At 39.2% G+C, this 20705-nt stretch overlaps 1 protein-coding gene across 5 annotated transcripts in view; it reads left to right on the forward strand.

Annotated features, from left to right (window-relative positions):
• Positions 1 to 2908: 2908 nt before the first annotated feature.
• The window catches only part of RGS12 (regulator of G protein signaling 12), a 90426-nt gene continuing 72629 nt past the window's right edge, over positions 2909 to 20705 (forward strand). For 2 of the 5 annotated variants that reach the window (XM_048047368.2, XM_048047383.2), the window contains exons 1-2: positions 2912 to 3112; positions 7967 to 9909. In XM_048047368.2, the coding sequence (XP_047903325.1) occupies positions 8053 to 9909 (1857 nt within the window). In that variant the 5' untranslated portion in view covers positions 2912 to 3112; positions 7967 to 8052. Of the gene's footprint in view, positions 3113 to 3527; positions 3550 to 7966; positions 9910 to 20705 lie in introns of those variants that run through there. The other 3 variants (XM_048047402.2, XM_048047393.2, XM_013178964.3) reach the window with 3 other exon arrangements.

A 20705-nucleotide genomic window follows, 5' to 3' on the forward strand; every position in this document is an offset into this window, starting at 1 on the left:
CGTTTAACCAAGGTAATTAAACAATGGTAATTAAACTCATAGACTTTTAATCAGATGCTGGACTAAGTTTTCATTTTCTGACTTCTCATCTGGTGTATGTAACAGCAATAAGAATACTTCATTAAAGTATGCATCGTAAATCTCTCCAAAGCAAATCTGACAAGTAGTTTTGTGACAGCCACCCTTGGTTAGACAGAGATATCTGTACACCCAACAGTAAGCTACTTAGGCTTACAAGCCAAAGTCTTTAAGGCACAGATCCTTATTACTTTGTTTCACACTCCTCCTTCCTGTATTGTCTCCAACAGCAGCAAAAGCAGTAAGACAAGTTGTAGCCAAGACCTTGTGCAGACATTTGAGGGGCCATTAATCACCTTTTTCTACATTCTAACACAGAATTGTTTTCAGCTTATTCATCATTTCCACCCATGCTGAAGAAAATCACTAAATTCATTCACGACGAGTCGGGTGCTCCTGACCACAGGCAGGCTGTGTGAGCACACCTGTCTCCTTGTCGGTCTGGATGTTCATTTCTTCCTTGCTGAGCAATACTCATGTAGGAAATTCTGCTCAGATACAGAATCCTTCTGCAAAGTCAGATTTATTACATACGTCTGTGCTACTACCAAAGTCCTATTGGTTCTGTTTGCTATCGTGAACAGACCAACTTCAGTACCTGCTGAGGAGGTAATCCAACGCTGCCATGAAGTAATTACTTTATACTTAGTAAAGGGTGACACCACTTAGTATCCCTCTTCTTTGAAAAATAAAGCAGATTTTGATTCTTTGTATTAACTGAAACAAAAGCGTAATGGGATACCTGCAAATACCTCTGCAGACAGTTACAATTCCCATTTATTTCTAGCTGTCACTTTCAAACACATTTTCATTTGTTACAAATGCTTCCAATGTCAGTCTGAACTACATGGGTCACTGATCTTCCCTTCTGCAGAGAAGCAGGTGGGCTAAGTCGATGCTAGATCTGTTAAGGTAGCATGAAAGGCAGAAATAATTGCAAAAGACATATAGACTTGACAACCTCACATGGAAGCTGGAAATAATTGAGTTATTAAGGGATGACAAACCAGCACGGTTTACAAAATTAGAAGGCAACTGTTTTCCTTGTGAAATCTTCCTAGTCAAAGGGATAAGTAACTATCACTTATTTGGGCAACTTTAGATCTCTAAAGAATATTTTGAAAATTGTTGTACCAGCCTTTATCTGAGGGTTAAAATCAATTAATTTTCCTTTTTATGTTTTGAGTTTTTGGCTTCCCTAAAGGATGAATAATTAGTTTTATATGACATAGTAAGTCTGGAGAAGTTAACAGATCTGTCATGTAATTTTACTCTAACCTGCCGCAATGTATTCTGAGAGGATGAAGAAAAGAAATAATGCTTATTTTATTCAATTATTTTCCTCTTTGGAAGCTTTTCTTATTAAACTTGTTGTGAGAACAAAACTGGGATCTAGCTTGAACTGAAATATTTCTTGTTGGTAGAAATCTGTTTGGGATGGATTTACAAGGAAAATAACAGCAGAATGAGAATATGGGGGTAGGATTGGAAGAGCAGGATCCCTTATTTTTCCCTTTTCTTTTGGCCTGTGGTTTTATTTTTCCCCAAAATCTCCAGTATGCTGTAATCATTTGAGAAATGGCAGGGGATACTAAGAAACAATTTCTTAGATTGGATAAAAATTAAAGAAAATACTGAAGTTAAACCATCAAGCAACAGTTTTAAAACTTAGAAGTTTTCTTACAGACAAGCCAGTGGCATTGAGTTGTAGGTTATATGTCCTGTTCTGGGGAAAAAACTCTGAAAGAAAAGACGAGCGCTGTCCTTCTCCTTGTGACTGATAGGTTCAGCTCCACTTCAAGTTTTCTTTGCCTAGAGATAGCCATTGAAATGAATAAATCCCCTATGTTCAAAGTATTTCTACAGGTCCTTTTTCACAATTTAAGATCACAATTTTTCTAAAACATATAAGATTATAAAAACTTCTCAGGTTTTGTAGGAAAGGCAATCACATTTGGTTAATTCTTCCCTTCTCCTAGACCTTATATTCCTTGGGAGCCTCGTAACTGATGTTCGCTTTTCTTTGTATCATCTTTCCCTCTTCCCATTTCCCCTGTTTCAGTAACACTTTTCCAGTCTTTCCCAAAAGAAGAGCTGATGGCAGTGCACGTTGAGAACTTGCCAGCTGTATCCTGCTCCCTCCGGATGGTTTCCAAAAGCCTAGAAAATTAGAAATTGTGCACCCAACTACACCTAGGCTGGCCCTTTGGCTGTCTGATTGCCCAAGGGACACCTCACTCCTCCTCATGGGGGGCTTGATGGCTGAGCCCAGCTCTATCCCTACCCCTTGTAGGGCCTGCCTCGCCTTCCCTCGGCACCCCAAAGGCAGGGCTCCTGCTGGATGCATCCCCCGAGGCCTGCCCCACTCCTCAGTGCCATTTCAGAGCCGTAGGTTGTGCTTCTCTGCCCCTGGAGTGGATTTTGTGTCCTCAGATGAGAACTAGCTCCAGGACGTTACTGTGTAACTTCACTTCACTTCACTTCACTTCACTTCACTTCACTTCACTTCACTTCACTTCACTTCACTTCACTTCACTTCCTCTTCACACTTCATTTCAATATACTTTTCACTTTTCATTTCACCTCGCTTTTCACTTCACATTTCACTTTGCTTTTCACTTCGCTTCACTTTTCACTTCACTTCACCCACCCAGGTCTTGCCACTGCCCCGCTCCCCGAAGCCCCATTCGAAAGGGCGCCGTCGACCCGCGCTTGCGCACTCCCGTCCTCGACCGGGGCAGATGAAAGAACTACGCTGCCCGGCATGCCCCGCGCGGCCAGCTCCCTGCAGTAGCAGGGAGCCGGCCGCTCGCAGGGCATGCCGGGAGCTGTAGTTCTTCGGCGGCGGGTATTGTCTCTCCCGGTTCTCTGTCCGGGAAGCCGCCCGCCGGCCGTGCCGGGTGAGCGCGCTGACTGACGGCTCCTCGCAGCCAGTGGCCGCGGCGCGGGGCGGTGGAGCCCGGCGCCGGTCTCCTCGGTGACCGGGGGGGAAGGTGGCGCCTCCCGGAGCGGTCGGAGTGCTGAGGGGACCGAGGTGAGTGAGGGGGGTCGGGCGGGGCAGCCCCCAGCCCTGCTGCCCGGCTCTTTGGGACCGGGCTGGGGCGGGAGGAGGAGGAGGAGGAGGAGAAAGAGGAGGGGGGGACGACACAAAAAGGAAACAAAAAAAAAGGAGCCCAGCTACCACCAACATCTTTTCGCTTTCTTAAGTACAACAAATAAACTAATCCGGAATTTTAAGTGCGCGTCTGTTTGTACAGCAGCTTTAGAAAACTTTGCCCTCGGTTGTCACGGAGCCCAGCAAACGCTCGTCGTGTTCCTGACGCTCCGCACCTTGGCTTCGCCGTGAGAGGAGTTTTTGTTAACAAACGTTTTTCAGCCTGCTGTTGCTAATTAAAGTCGATATTTCTTGAATGATCACGCTAGGTGTGCTTAATCACTTTCTGGCAGAGCGGTCACACAGGAACCATAATGGTATGTTTTGCCAATTGGGGAATGCTGATATGTGATTAAAACACCGTCCCGCCCAAGCTCCCGAACAACTGGTAGCTGTCTTCGACAGTTTGTCCTGTTATATTTCTTGTGTAACTTGTCTATAAACACATGCTGCATTTTAATAGTGAGTGGAATTCAAATTTTACAGCTTCGTTTGGTCTTTGTAGTAGCATCGTTTGTGAAAGTCGGTTTTGCGTTAATGAGTACAGTAAGATGCTGAAGAGTCTGTTGCAGTACTTCAAGACTCATGTGAAGGGTGAAGGAACAGTCTTTCTCCTCTGTGTTTCTACTTTGCACAGTTTGTCATCGTACAGTCTCGCTATTGAGAAACAAAATGAAGCCAACTAGTTCTCTGCCTCTCCAAAAAACCTACCACTGCCCCCAAAAGAGCACGTTAACGTAGGTACGGCAGCGCTGAGTATCGGCTCATTTCCAAAGGCTTCTCAAGATGAGCTGGTGGTCAGCAATGTTGTCTTAATTTCCATGTTCTTCTTCACGTAACTGCTTTCACGTGCCCTCTGTAACCGTTAAGGTTGCAGGCTAAGTTAGGAGTATATCTCCTGTTTCTGTTTGCTCTTTTGTTGCTATGAGTGAGCAGGAGCAGGAAGCAAATCACCTCTCTCCCTTGAAAGTAAGCAAATTAGTATTTCCTCTGTAGTAGAGAGCCCAAGAAATGTCATGAAAAGCTAGCATGGATATGTGAAAACATTACATAAAGAAATTCACTGTCTGGGGGATAAAGTACAGCTCAACAGTAACTGGTATTTTTGGTGTTTTCTACCTCAAAAATAATTGGTTGCAATGGTAGACCAGATTGTATGCTGGTTTTGTTTGACACCTTTGTGACAAAGCTGATGTATATGGGCAAATTATGTCATTACACAGACTTGAACAGCTCTTAATTTGTATGGGTTAGTGTTTCTGTCTGAAATGTCCTTTGAAATAATTTTTAGTTATTAAGCTCTATTTGTTCTGTGTCCTGTTACTAAGCTGTGTCGGTACAAATTTTGCTAAACTTTCTGAAATCATAGTAGTAATTTTGTTTTCAGTGTTTTTCAAATGATAGCAGTAATTCTATATTTTCAGTGTCTTTGTGACATTTCAGTGCACTTACTAAGCTATGTTATTTGCGTAAGTTTTAGTTACTCTGTGTTACAAATTATTCAGCTTTTCTTTTGTTGAGTCCTGTTTTCTCATTTAAAATGCATATATCCTCCTGACTGATACTCACTAATGTGTTTTACTGTACAGGCTTTCTTATTCTTTAAGGCTTACTTTGTTGTACTTAGTGGTAGCAGAAAGTCAAAGCAAGCTTGGCCGTGTGTTTTATCATGGTGTAAGCATTTTTCTGACCTACTGTATATGATTGAATCACGTAACATGGTTCTGCTATCAAAGGAATAAAATTCAGTGCCATAACTACTAGAATTACTGCAGCATGTTAGTGATATTCTTGGTAAGATTCAGTATTGTTCTGAAAATCAACAGCCCAATTTTATCTTTGGTTACACATGACAAGTTACGCAGGTTATATTGTTCCCTAACAATTTCACGTTTTAGCAAACATGCAGACACACAAAGCTTTCTATCAGTGCTTTGAGTGCATTACACATTTTGTAATCTATTACAGTAAAAGAATATTCAGGTGCGGTTGCTTTGAAACCGTGGAAGTTTGTGCCAATTTTGTGCCATATCTCTCTAGCTCCAGGTTTCAAGTCTGCAAAGAAATAAAAAGAGAACTTAGGCAATTAGAGAATTTAGTTTTGAAATCAGGCTGTAAGATGCATATATTTTTATAACTCGTTTGTTAACAGTTTGTAACACAACCATTCTCTCTTGGCATCTCTCTAGTTATGAAAAACATTATTTTTGAAATTTTTCCATTTGCCTGTCATACCATTGTTGTAGTAAAGCATATTTCAATGCTGAGGTTTCATGCAGAAGAGCCACATTGGTCCTTTGTCCTCAAGTTTCTTAGATAAATTCCGCGAGCTGTTATTTGTCATGGCTGTAGTAGCCACAAATAATGCACAATAATATTCAGCTACTGAGGTGAACAAGTGATAGCTTTTCCAGTGATGTAAACATTTTTTTTCTTTTAATGGTTTGTATGTGTGTTTATATGTATTATATCTGTATTAAGAACTGATTTGACGTTAAAGGACTCTTCGCTCTTAACTTTACACACTCGAAATTACGCAAATAAATTATAGCTATAAGTCTTCACAGCTCTGGGACCTCGTCATTAGAGACTAGTAACGTGGTATACGCAGCCTGCTGTTTTGTTTTTATGGTCATTGTAGGTTTTGGAATGACATTCCCTTATCAGCCGTTATCCCCTGCAATAAATGCTTGATGTGTAAGGGGCAGAGGTTAGGAAGGCAAATAGATAAATCGACTCCGGAATAGAGTTAGATGGAGTCCTCACAGCAAGTGCAGAACGGTGAGGTAGGACAGTTTGCTTCCTCCCAAGAGCAGCCTAACTATGTTTTCATTACATTTTATTTTTTTTTAAGTCATATTTAGGGTTCTTTTTTATTGATTAGAAAGATAGTTAAGATAGTTGGAAGACTCTTTTTTTCCTATCAGCTCCTACAGTATTATGGTACTGAATCTTTTTTTTTGCGACTCCTGCTTTTAATATATTTTTCATCAGATTATTTATAATCTAATACTCTTCTAATTGTTTCCTTTCCTTTTGCAAGCTAGTACCACACTTTTTAGTGCCAGAAATCATGGTGCTTTTTGTTAACCAGTTTAGCAGCACAGTGTGGGGGGCACCCAAGGGACACATTAGGGTATTTTCCAGACAATGGAGAACAGAAATTTTCTTTCAGAGATGAATTAAAACGTGTATATGTCCGTACTCGTAGGTAACAGATATTTATTTATCGTTGGGCATTTGTTGTTACAGTCGGTTGCTTTTGTTGTTGTTGTTGAAGTATATCTTGAACAGGTTCACTGATGTTTGAGTACCCTCAGAAAGTGCCAGACCTATTTGTAGAGAGCTGAAGGCGCAGCGGTCTCCGAGGTCGTAAGTTTAGCCTCAACAGGAAAAGGCAGACTCTTTTTTGAGACGCAAGACTGGATGCAAGTTGACAGGGGTCTTTTACAGCAATGTGTGAGCCTGGTTAAATGTTTCCAAAGCATTTCTTGTGTTATGATTTCCATCTAAAGGTTAAGTGTGAAGTTTCATTACTTCGTAAAGCTAAGTTATTTTCTCAAATTACGGAGGAACTCTAGTTATTGAAACTAGATAATTGCTATATTAAAACAATTTGCAGAAACCATACTATGTTACCAATTGCAGCTGCTCCATGGAGACTATAAAATCTGATGTCCCTTTGTTCAAAAAAATACAGACTAAACCCCCAAAGTAAAGTCAAACCTGCTTAGGGAAGCCTTTCTAAAACAGTGGAACTTACCTGAGTATAATGTGGACGAGACATCCAAACTTCAGTGTCAACACCAAAATGTAATAAAATCTACTTTTTCTTGCTGTTCCTATAAAGCTGCTTTATCTTAATTATAAAGTCATGAATCTGCTGCTGGCTAGATTAATACTGGCAGCATTTGGAGTTCCTTCTTTTTTCTTCTTTTTTTGGAAGTTTTTTATCTAAACTAAAACATATGGATGTTGGAATGACTGAAATGCAGTTTTTATAGTGTTTGCTTTCTGAGAAGTTATTTTTGAGTAAATTTATTGATTGGTATAATGGTAAATCTGATTTCAGTTCCCTTTGGTCTCTACATGATTGAATGCCCGTTTATTGTTATATATGCAAATGAAATACATGTGCAAACAGTGAAGTCTGAGGTACTTTAAGTTGCCTTTACAATCAGCCAGACAGCTCTAGGGGTAATTTATCTAACCTTTTTTAGATGGATGCATTAGGTACTCGTTTCTGTACCTTGAGTATATAGGAGGGGTGAGCTGTAGCTCAGTCGATATTGCCTAATTTTAAGATACCTGGGAACGGGCAGATGAGCTTCATCCAGGATTTTCAATGTGCTGCAATGTGGTGGTATCCCAGTGGTGCAGTGAGCCAGAAGTGAACTGAATAGTAGGTAAAATGGTGGAGCCTTGGCGAAGACATAACATGACACAGTATAAGAACGCTGGGCTGTATGTCCGAAGACTTAGATCCTGTTCTTAGTTTTGCCATTAAACTACTTTGTCATTTTGGACAACCACTTTATTTGTGTTTGCTACTGCTCTGTCATTAATAAAATGATGACTGTTCTTTCAAGCTGTTTTGAGTGCTGTGTTAATCCTCTTGCAATAGTTTTTGGTAGAATTCACTAGCAGTGTTTCTGAACAGTAAAGGGAAAGCTGGGTGCTAAAAAAACTGAAATATGATTGAGAATTAAAACGTCTTTTTCTTTCTTTCTCTAGAGCTTCATCAGATGGAGTGATACTGTGAAACATGACAAAATCCCAGACTATTTAAAAGTTTTCCTGTCTCATGAAAAAAACCCAAGATGTATAGACCAGGGGAGACAGTCAAACGTCGACTCAATATGCATGCACCTCCTCGAATAAGGAGTGTGGAAGTTGCTAGAGGAAGAGCAGGCTATGGGTTTACCCTTTCTGGACAAGCTCCTTGTGTTCTTAGTTGTGTTATGAAAGGAAGCCCTGCTGATTATGTTGGACTTAAAGCAGGAGATCAGATATTTGCAGTTAACGAAATTAATGTGAAAAAGGCCTCTCATGAAGATGTAGTGAAACTTATTGGAAAATGTTCTGGAGTCCTCCACATGGTCGTTGCTGAAGGGATTAGTCATATAGATTCATGTTCAAGCGATGAAGAAGTTGGCTTTTATGATGGAAAGGGGTGGCTGAAGCCTAAACCCGACTCAAAAGCTCTAGGCATAAACAGAGCAGAGAAAGTTGTTGAAGAAATGCAGTCTGGTGGCATTTTCAACATGATCTTCGAGAATCCTAGTCTTTGTGCTGGTAACTCAGATAATTCCACACCAAAACAAAGATCGTTTTCAGATTCTGCTGCTATTAAATATGAAACTGGAAATGAAAGTGTAAGCAATCCAAACCTACTGTCAAAGGAAGAAATGTCCAAGGTCCCAAATGATGATTCAGTTTTTAGAATTGGACTGGAGAGTGCAGAAGACTTTGGACTAGATGCAAGCATTTTAAATGTTGCCATGATTGTAGGCTACCTAGGCTCAATCGAACTTCCTTCAACAACCTCAAATTTGGAAAATGAGAGTTTGCAGGCTATTCGTGGGTGCATGAGACGTCTACGGGCGGAACAAAAAATCCATTCGTTAGTGATGATGAAGATAATGCACGATTGTATTCAGCTCTGCAGTGACAAATCAGGTGTGGTGGCAGAATACCCTGCAGAGAAACTGGCATTCAGCGCTGTTTGCCCAGACGATAGAAGATTCTTTGGATTAGTTACAATGCAGACAAATGATGATGCGAGCTTGGCTCAGGAAGATGAAGGGGTTCTGAGGACATCTTGCCATGTGTTTATGGTGGATCCGGACTTATTTCATCATAAAATTCATCAGGGCATAGCGAGACGTTTTGGACTGGAATGTACAGCAGATCCAGACACAAATGGCTGTCTGGAGTTTCCAACATCATCTCTACCTGTTCTTCAGTTTATTTCTGTCCTGTATCGGGATATGGGGGAATTGATTGAGGGAATGCGTGCAAGGGCTTTTCTTGATGGTGATGCAGATGCTCATCAGAATAACAGCACAAGCAGTAACAGTGATAGCGGAATTGGGAATTTTAATCAAGAAGAAAAGAATAACAGAGTTCTGGTGGTTGATTTGGGGAGCAATCCAAGTAAACATATTCCTAACAGTATATGGGAAAATCCGGTAGGAAGGGGACAAAATCAGTCTGCTTCCCATTGGAATGGCTTCTGTCACGAACAAGAAGGAAATATTCCTTTAGAAGTAATTCAGAATGATAAGTCCCAAAATTTAAACAAGCACTTATGTCCTTCTGCTCGTATTGAAGTTCCACTGGTTTCCTCCCGAAATTCAGTACCCCCATCAAAGAAAAGTGCTGCAGGCGTGGGCAATCAAAGGTGGTTGCCTGTGCATGTCTTACAGGAGTGGCAGCACGGAAATGCTAGTGACCAGGAGTCTTACACTGATTCTACAGATGGCTGGTCAAGTGTTAACTGTGGGACTCTCCCCCCTCCAATGAGTAAGATTCCAGCTGACAGATACAGAGTCGATGGCAGCTTTGGTCAGCCGCAGTTAAAATCTCATAAAAATGAGTGGTCCAAGAAGATGTTTTGCATGCAAAACAAATTTGGCCCTCCACACAGTATTAGGAAGTCTAAAGAAGATAAAAAGGTAAGAAAATATTGATACTGGTTCCTAAAAACCAAAAAACCACTCCAACCCTGTGGTATTTTAACTTCATGATATCTCTATACTGAAACTTTAAATTTATATTATTATCATTTACAGCATTTCAGATGAAGAAAATAATATGGCTCCCTCTCCTTTTTAGAGGCTTTGTATGTTCCTGTTTAATTGAGTGCAGCTCTGGAATTGTACTTCTGCTGGAAGTGTTGTCTATTAGAGCTTTCTCACATTTCTTCTTGTCTTTTCATTGTTTCCAAATGTTGTCGTGGCATTGCAATAAAAGGAGACATGACATTCTAGCAACTGCAGTTCCTTCTGACCTCCAGCAGCAAAAGAATGGAAACAGTCTGGATCTTCAGTCTGATTTTTTTTTTTAGAAGGCTGGCTTGCCCCTGTCATTATTTTAGTGATATCTATTTTTATAGATATGTGGTCTAATCATTAGTCAAAGACTTGCTATAAACTTTTAACAAAAGAAGGTAATTTTAAGATCATGAAAATTCACTCCAGCACACCTCTGCGGTGTTAAACCTACATCAAAGGATAGTCATTAATGATGATTTTAGTGTCCGTTATTAGGTCACAAATCTAACACACTGCCAGTAAACTGTAGTTCAAATTTTATTCCAGCTTACTGCTCTATCTGCTTGTTTTGACTACCATTGGGCTTCTGTAAAGCAAAGCAAGAAGACTTAAAATAATAATAATAGTAATAAAACTGTGTGGAAGGGATATCCAGTATAATTACGTACTGTTCCCTTTGCCACATACACGTTTTTCTGTTGAGGGAACTAATCTCATGGGAGTCTGCTGTTGATAACTGGGATTCTAGTAAAGTGGAGGTCATCAGTGCTACATTGAAAGAATTAATGGTAAAGAGTTGTGTTTGAAACATTTGCTGACTCCAGGGAAAGACAGAACCTCATGCTCCAAATTAGTCTTGAAGAATTATTGTTCTTTCATCAGCTTATATAATTGATTCAAGTCTCCATCATGTTACCCTAATCTCTTTATGGAAAAAAGGAAAATTTTCACCTGATTAAAAATATCCAACTGTTGCTCTCTATGTAAAGTGAGTGACAGTGGGGATTCATTGATCGTTTCAAAGTGCTAGAGACAAAATCTTTGCATTGTTGTGACACTTAGGCATAGATTTTTTTTTGGGCCAGAATGCAGAACTTTAGAACATTTTGGTTTTGGTGTCAAAGAGATTTGTTTTTATTGCTTTTCTTTCATGGCGAAGCCAGTAACTTTCACGAACATCCTGAAAATGATAAGAAAAAATAAACTCGTGTGCATATTTATGTACTTAAGTATTTTTAAGATAAACTGACTGCATCCCAGTGTTTTCAAGACCTGCAGTAACAAATTGAATTTCAAATGATCTTAAACACAAGGTGTTTCATGCTTTTCAAAAAAAACCCCAAACAAATAGAAATTATCCAAACAGAAACGCTTCATTTGTAAGCAGCACCCACCAAAACCACCTAGCATCGAATTGTATTTGCTACCCTGTAGACCACGTACTATACGGTCTTCTTGACAAGAGGTTTGTTGATGGGCCAAGGAAAAGGCCTCTCTAAACGTAGTTGCTGCTCCGGGTGCGTTGTTTATGCTGGTCCCAAGCGCTCTTCGGGAACTGGGGACTTTCAGCTGCAGGTACTGCATCAGCTGCCACTGCCTGCTGGCGAAAATCTTCGAGGGTCTCTGCAACAACTCTGTGTCTGCCATGTTGCCTGTGATTGTAATATGGATGAGATTTTTTTTTTTTTTTCAGAATTAAAACTCAAAAAATTATTTTTAAAATTCTTGAAACTTATTTCCTTGAAGTCACGAATATACTAATGAGAATCACGTTGAAAATTTTACACTTTAAAAGGAAAGATGTTCTATATGTGGGTGAACAGAAATAATAAATCACCTACTGTATCACTCAGACCAGCATATACCAGAATATATGTTCCAACATAAAATATTTCGATTACTCTTCCCTTTTAAGTGCATTTTCTAGTAAAATAAGTATTCTATTCTTTGATTAACAATAAATTTGTTTGCAAAAGAGATGTTCAAAATGTTCCTACATGGCTTTAGCCTTTAGTCTCCGCATTGAGGCAACAGAACCTCTTTTGCATTTTAATTTTTCATTGGTATTATTGAAGGCTATTGAAACAGATGAGGAATACTCATGAAAGTCTTGAAATCATTTGTGAGCATGAGTTGCAAGCACTTAGTGTTATTGAGAATAATTGGTAGAGATGGAGTAGCACTATGTTCTCACCTTAATGAAAACAGGCAGGGAACGCCATGTTACTGATCGCCATACCTCTGTGCTTTGGTAGCTACTGCAGAAATAGGGTAAGTCTTGGTTTTGTATACTCGAGCACAAATTTGCTTTCATAATGTAATGATATCCAGAAATTCAGACTTTTCTTTTGGCTTTGTGTGGAAAGAAGGGGTATGACTGTCTATTTCAAAACATTTTTTAAATGGATTAGATGCTGTATTCTAGAAAACTCTACGTCCTCAGCTCCCTGTGACCTTTTTAAGGGATAAGGACTAATTTTACATAGCCTGCTCAGACACATTCCAGTCATGGAATCATAGAAACATAGAATGGCTGGGGTTGGAAGGGACCTTAGAGACCATGTAGTTCCGCCCCCCTGCCGTGGGCAGGGACGCAGCGCACTAGAATGAAGTGTATAAAGTGGCCACTTGGGATTCTGTTCATATTTTTATAACCTGGTGGCTGAATCTAATCTGAATATAATGTTTAATTCGTCAGAGCAGCCTTTAAATTGCTTTTTAATTGGGTGCTTTTTTTTTTTTGTCTTTACATTAGTATTGAAGGATAATATATCCTACAAGTAGGAATGTGCAGAAACCACCAGAAGGAGAAAAGGCAACCAAGGCTAGAGTTTTTTGAGCTGGACTCTGCACATCCCTATTGCACGCAGTCTTCCTTGGAGCTTTCATTGCACGCTCTTGTTACACTCTGGGGAAAGGACACAAGTCCCTGGGTGCAGTTGGGATCCAGCAGAACTGCTGTGCAGCTAAACAGTGATGATCAGAGCATGCCGTACAGCAAAATACTCTGTCCTGTACAGTGCTAGTTGGGAAAAAGAAGGGCATAAACTCTTTTATAGCTGCACCTATAAAATATTTGTGAATCGTCTAAAGCACAAGCATAGATGTTAAAAAGCTCTGTATAGCTACTTGAGGTTACACTTGCAGAACTGGATGTGGGAAGTTTATTTTATGGTAGGAACGTATGTGATGTTTCTGACTTTGGGTTGCAAGGACATAAATGAGTTTTCTCAGCTTTATTTTCCCTTTGGTGTTGTAGTCCCTTAATGATGATTTTTTTTTTCAGCTAGTGAATTAGAATTAAAGTTAATTTTGTGATAATTTGCAAAAACACAAGTTTTTTTTAATGTTAATAATCATTATATGGCTACAAAGCATTTTAAAGTTCAATATAAGTATAAATAGTAGAAAAAAATAAATTTGCCTAATTTGATTAAATATCACTAGATAGCCTAGCTTTTGTTGTTCTTGTTTTTTCTTTTGCTTTATTATGTTATTGTAAGGATTTTATCCTTAAATTATTGAATATATATGCTCTCATAATGGCTGTATTTATTTTTTTCCGATTCCTGTTTTTTAAAATGGTTGTTACACACGGAGGAGGAGAATTGTGAATTCATCTGGGAAATCTCAGTTCTACTCCACATCTTCTGATTTATATTTTCTTGGGTATCTTTGCTCCCATGCACCTCCACAATCGTTTCCTGCACTGAACTTCATGTTTCCCGTGTTCCTTAAAAGTTTCACATGAGCAGATTTCTACTGAAGCATCCTGTGAGACTTTTGGGGACTAATTGACTCCTGTAGGCTTTTAGAAGCCTCTCAATCTAAAACAAGTAGTGGGAGGCTTTGAATCTCAGCATGACTGAGGAAGATTTCTGGTAGGGAGAAGCGCCTGAATTACTGTAAGGCTGATACTGGGTAGGGGCGTGTGGTTTAATGAGGTCTCCAAGAGTAGCAGATGAAGTCTCATTATGGTTTCAGTGGGAATGGAATAATTCCTGCTTTCTTGTTTCTTACTCCTTTTGCAGTGTGCTGCTTCCGTTGCTATTGCCTTGTTGTTTCCACCTCCAGCATTCCACCTACTGATCCTTTTGCACAGTTTTGGGTTACACAAAAGAAAAGTGCCATAAGAAGTATGAAAACATCAGGGGATGTTAGGATTGGCAAGGGACTTAAGGAATTGCTGAACAGGGAAACATGCTGTCCCCTCTAGACTAAATTAATCTAATGCGTTTGATTTTGTTCAACTCTCACTCTCTGATTTCAGGCTAGGGCCTGGCCAAAAATATGTCTAACCATTACTGTTTTAAATTAAATTTTACTGGGAAAATATTTTTTTTTTTTTTTTTTCTTCAGTGGAAAGCCTCATAACAGTCAGTTTAGACTTTGAGTTTTCTCTCTGTGAGGACAGAGACCTAGGCGGTGACCTCTCACAGGTTTGTTTTAATATTGTGGAGGCAAACATAACATTTGAGAGCACAAGTGGTTTTGCAACCAGAGCTTAATAACTTAATAACCAGGTCTATTCCGAGTGAGTATGACAGATCTATTAAAAAGGCTTTTAAAATTTTGAGTATTGGTTTTTAGAAACCCTTTTCTGCTTTACATTCGTTGTAAGACTTCTACCTTGAGGATGCTACAGTTCGTGCTTGTGAGGAGTATGAATTTCTGAATTAATGGTATTTGTGGATCTTAGAGGAAGGAAAGATACATAAATTCATTGTCTGAGACTCACTGAACAATAGTACTACTTTTTTTTTTTTTAACTCCAAAATTGTATCAACTGCTTTGTAACCTTCGTGACTTAAGTTACTGAGAATATTGTAAGAACTTAGAAGACAGGTAGCAATACCTGTCCTGGAGTTCACTAATATATCTCTGCTTGTTAATATATTTTCTGGGTTAGCTTTTACTGTTTTGATCCGAAATTTATCTGTACTTTAGAACTGGTCTTTGACTTCAAAGCGAGTAAAACTTAAAAAGACACTCTGTTCAAGTTAAGAATAGAATGTTTTTATTTTTGGATGATTTTTTAAAAAATTTGCTTCAAATGCAAGAACTGCAGTTTTTCATGTTGGTAACTGGGTGGTGCACTAACTGAGAGGCAGATATTTGAGAGGCAAAGACAATGTTGGCAAAGCTATGTGGTTCCCATATTTTTTTTTTGTTGTATAATTACATGTGGTTTTTTTCCCTTTCCTCTACAGTTCTGTTTGCTCTCTCACTTAAATTGTTCCACCCCAGCTGTTTATAAAGCAGAATTAATGGCAGATGGCTTGCTATTCTTATGAAGCACACTTTAACGTAAACCTTTGGAATTTGATCTGGTTTGAAATATACGTTATATACCTTAAAGACAACACAACTGAAATCCCAAATACCAAGCTAGATCTGAGAATGTGGTGATGTGAATTTCATCTGCTCAGAGGTATTCATGCGCAATAAGACCTCTGATAGCTTTTGCTGTTTAAAAATGAAAAACAATTGAATATTTAGAAATTTCTTGCAGCTTTGCATTTGTATTGTAGTCTTCTAAAATAATGATTTTTAAAAATGGACAACTCTAGGATCTTTAAAATGTATAAAAATCTAAAGTAACGCTAGGTGCTTTTCTCTGAAAAGAAAATCAAAATCTGGAGAATAAGCGTCTTCAGAGCAATGTTGACTTTGTAGAAATCTCATTTCAAATTAAGGGGAGAAGGTATTTAAGAATTTCTGAATTTGAGTTGTGAAGCCACAAGGGAAGACAGCATCTTAAGACACAAAGAGAAATATGAGAATAGAGTGGAGGAAAATAATTAGCACAGAATGAATTGAAGACTATTTAAAAACGGCTTTTTTTAAAGTTTTTAGCATAGAAGCTTTAATATAGAGTTTATAAAATTACTCTGTAAAAACGGCTTTTTTAAAAGTTTTTAGCATAGAAGCTTTAATATAAAGTTATAAAATTACTCTGCAGGCTAAGTGCTGTTACCTTCAAAAAAACAGAAACCCAAACCCGTTGTCTTTATTATGTAGAATGAAGGTCTTTAATTAACATAAATAAATATGGAATCTTTAAAACCCACCTGAAGTGTTTAAGTAAAAACATGAAGAAATGAAGCTTAAAGAGAAAGGCTTGAAAATTTATTCCATCATTAAAATGGCCATTAAGACAAAAAATTTGCAAAGATAGTATCAGAGAAGGATATTTTGCATCAAACCAAATTCTGTCTCTTTAAGGTAGTCGTGTTGTCATTCCTCCCATACACTTAGCAGATGTACCTTTGAAAAATTTGTGTTTGCTCCCCGACTTCTGCAGGAAAATTATTCCAGGACATCACTGTTATGATGTTAGAAACTTTGGTTTATCTTCCGGTCCGAAGTCTTGCATAGAAGGTATATTCTCTTCGAGCTTTCATTTTGTTTGATGGGGATTGCTAAATCTCTCGGTTCTGGGAAGTAAAGTTTCATTCTCCTCATAATTTCAGTAGGCCTTTTCAGAAACTATTCTAGTTTAAATTCATTCTGGGTGATGGGTGACCAAAATTTCACACCAATTTCCTGATAGTGGTTTCGTGTAATTGTAGTGTACATTTTCCAATCTCTATTGTAAATACCTCATATAATACCTCTTGATATTATTTACTTTTTTCATAGCCATATGGCACTGGCGGTTAATATTTATTTTGTAAGAACGAATCAGTAAGAACATCCATATCTATCAGATGAGATACCCAATACTGAGGTCAATATCCTATTTTGGACGCTAGCCAGGAGCAGCTGCTTAGAAAAACACGGAAAACGTATCCTAATTTTCAGCAACATGTGGTTTAGAGGCTTTCCTCAGGTGGAGACCGAATCCACATCATTGTGTTTAATAACCTTTGTAAGCCTTTTTTCTTGAATTTGTTTTTTTTTAAACTCAAGTGTACCTTTGGCATTCCTGATATATTTCACCTGACACATTTCACAGTTTAATAGGATGGAAAGGAAACAGTTGTATTTTCCTGTATGATTTCATTTCATACCTGTTAATATTTTTCATGAGAAATACTGAACAATCTAATTCCCTATTTGTTTATTTATCCCTAGTCATTTAATTTTCTTTTAAATCTCACCCACCAATCACGAATTTTCGAGATGGAAGTTAGCTTTGTCTCTTCCCATACAAAAGTTTTTACAGAATTGTAATCTTCACCCCTTATTTCTACAGTATTGTTTTTGAGATCAGTTAACCGGAACTATAAGCAATTTTGAAAATGTGTTGGTAGGTATTTATGAATATAAAGCTGATTTATTGTTTTCCTTTCTTTTTCTGATGATCCTTTATTTGCCTTTTTGCTTGTTACTGAGCATTGGGCCATAGTTCCTTAATGTTCCTAGCTAATGTTTATGATAATTTGGAACCAGTTATTCTGTACCTACTTGAAATTTTCTTTGTGTTTTCCCTTGATATCCTCAGGTCTTTCTGCTCCTTTTCAGTTTCCAACTGATAGGCTTCTAGCTCATACAATAAGCTATTATCTGGTTATACTGAAAAAATGATCTTACTTTTCCATCTGCTTTAGTATCATCAGTGTGTGTTTTTGAACAGAGATTAGGGATAGCGCTGCAATTTGGATGGTCAGTGTTCTGTGCCTAGTACCCTTAGTAATGAGACGAGCAACAGATTTTATTTACTTGGCGCTGTGGTGTGACAGGACGGCCTCTCTTCGGTGTCTTCCCAAAGCACGTAGAATTCTTGTATGAGATTTTACCTGGTTGTTGGTTATAGTATGGGCCTAACTGCAGTTAAAAATGCTGCTGTAATGGTTAGAAGGTTGTGAAATGTGTCATTATTAAAGAGTTAAGATTAAACGTGATCAAATCCATGGGCCAGTAATGGTGATTAATGCTGTTTTAATCTTTTGTCACGCTGCTGCCCCTTCTCCCCACACCCCCCAAAGAAAAAAAAAAACCCAAAGCCAGAATTGTAGTGTCATTAAAGCTTGTCAGAAAGCTGTCTGTAATGTCTGAGTGATGCTAGGCCTCTTTTAATTAGCCTATCACCATCTAATTTGATTTTATGAGGTGATGTCAATCCATAATGGTGGCAGCAGTGCACCCTGAAGGGTGTTAATTCATTCTCCCCCCCCATATCATACGGAGCCTTTTCTCTCAGCATGCCTACCTATACCCCGGGGCTTTCTGTGTCTTTATCTGTTATGGTCCAGGGGACTGGACCACATCAAGCTGTCTTCTTATTTCCCTCACAGATTCTTTTCTACCTTTGAGGGTATGAGAGATCCAAACCCAACATACCTCATTTTTCAATTCATCCTGTTCTCAGGTCCCGTAGACCCTCTCTTTGTAAGTCCTGCAACTCAGCACTGTCAGTTTTTAGGCAGAGGAACATTTGATGCTGGCTGATAGAAGGAGGGATGAAGGAAGGTCATGGCCTACGGTCTTGCCTGCTTTGCCTCACTGTAGTGCGGGGGCACGCAACTACCAGGACACACAATCAGGAAAATGGGAGGTTATGGATGATAGGGAACATCAGAGGAAGATTAAGAATCACTGAATATCCCAAGTTGGAAGGGACCCACGAGGATCATCAAGTCCAACTCCTGGGTCCCCAAAGGACCACCCAAACATTCAACCACATGTCCGACAGCATTGTCCAAATGCTTCTTGAACTCCAGCAGCTCGGTGCTGTGACCACGTCCCTGTGGAGCCTGTCCCAGTGCCCGAAGACCTCTGGGTGCAGAACCTTTCCCTAACACCCAGCCTGACCCTCCCCTGTCCCAGCTCCATGCCGTTCCCTCGGGTCCTGTCGCTGTCCCCAGAGAGCAGAGCTCAGCGCCTGCCCCTCCGCTCCCCTCGTGAGGGAGCTGCAGGCCGCCATGAGGCCTCCCCTCGGCCTGCTCTGCTCTGGGCTGAACAAACCAAAGGACCTCAGCTGCTCCTTATACATCTTCCCCTTCAGACCCTTCACCATCTTTGTAGCCCTCCTTTGAACTCTCTTTAATAGTTTTATGTCCTACTTACACTGTGACACCCCAAACTGTACACAGTACACAGCTGCTGCAGAGCAGGGTTTGAGATTAATATTGATAGCAGAATAATATTTGTATCTACTTGGGATTTTGTATCTACAAGGTAGATTTGTATCTACAAGGGATTACTGTGGCATCCGTGTTTCCCATAACTTTTCTTCTCCTGAAATCTTAAAACTGCATGGTTATGTAAAGATGATCTCCTGCTTCGGCCTGACCCTTCTGTTGTTTAATACCCGAGAGTAAATTTGGCGTGTTTTGAATATCCACAGAAGTTTCAAATTTTGTGAACTCTGTGCATGTGGGTTCTGCACTAAAATGCTTATTATGCACTTCACCATACAAAGTCAAAGAGTCAATCTAAAAGCAGAGAGAGTTTTTAAAAGCTTCAATAGCTGGAAATAGGAGCTGGACAAATTCAAATTAGATGATTTTTATAGTGGCAATAATTAAGGTTTGTTACACACAGAATGTAGTAAATTCTGTATTAATTAAACTCCCTAAACTGAGGCCTTTCTGAGGCCTAAATGAGGTGGTGTTCCTTTTTCTTTCAAGTTCTGTGAGTATCAGCATCCTTCTTTTGTTATGTACTTTTCAGAGGTGTTTAATCAGAAATAAATACTCCAATTGACACTTGTACAGGCACTTACAGGTAGAGTTTTTTTAAAAGAACCTAATTGATTGGACTTTTTAGGAGACAAAAAGGCTTATGTGGGGAATTGACTCTTGAGCAGGGTGGCCAGTTGCCACCCAGTCAGAAGGAGAAAACAATTTGTATCAAAGTAATTACATATCAGTGACTCTTTTTTGTTCGTTTGTTGTTTTTTGTTTTAGAGTTCTTAATACTTTGTTCGTGACTTGCAAGTACCTTTTTTTTTTCTCAAACATTTTAAAAATATGATTTCACTTTTGTGCTTTTGCATCGCCTTGTGAAATTATCTTTCATCGTGGAACAGTTTTGAAAGTGTTTGAAAACATCCTTCTCTGGATGTAGATGATCAGGCTTGGTAGAGTAGCAGATTTTTAACGTTTTAGGTCGGCTCCCCTTTTTACAGCTTACCTCTCCCTCTCTTCCTGCTCTTCCACACAGCATCCAAACTCTCTGTCCGATGAGATTCATCCCATTTAGTTTCCCCTCGAGATCACAAACTGTAATGTGTTGTCCTTTAAATGATTAAATTGGCAAGATCTTGTGAAGCTGGCATTAGCCTTCACAGTTTTTCTTTCTCCTTTCTTCCCTTTCTGGATTCCTGCTCCCAGCTCCCCGTGTTGTTGCCTAGGAGCCTTGAATACCCAGCAAAACTCTCCCACTTGCTTAGCCTCTTGTAATCCTAGAGCTGCCGATGTCCTCTCCTCACCACCTCCTTTCTGCTCCTCCTAGCTTTTAAACGGGTATCAGAGGAGAAAATTCTCGTTGTTTTTTATTTATATCGAGGTACTGGATGAGAGGGCAGGATATGTTTAACTGTAGAGAGACGCAATGACCATGTAGTACAAAAGGGAAATTTCAAGTTGTTTTGTGTGACAGTTTGTTAAAAAGTTGTAATATTTGCTAGAATATGAAAGGGTGTGGTACAGCTCATTCTAGAGCTGGGAATTTCTTTAAGTTAATTGAAGATGGTTTCGTTTCTAAAGGTGTTTGGTTTCTTTGGGTTCTGAATAATTGATAAGGTTTCA

This window comes from Anser cygnoides, chromosome 4 (assembly GCF_040182565.1).
Source record: "Anser cygnoides isolate HZ-2024a breed goose chromosome 4, Taihu_goose_T2T_genome, whole genome shotgun sequence".
NCBI lineage: Eukaryota > Metazoa > Chordata > Aves > Anseriformes > Anatidae > Anser > Anser cygnoides.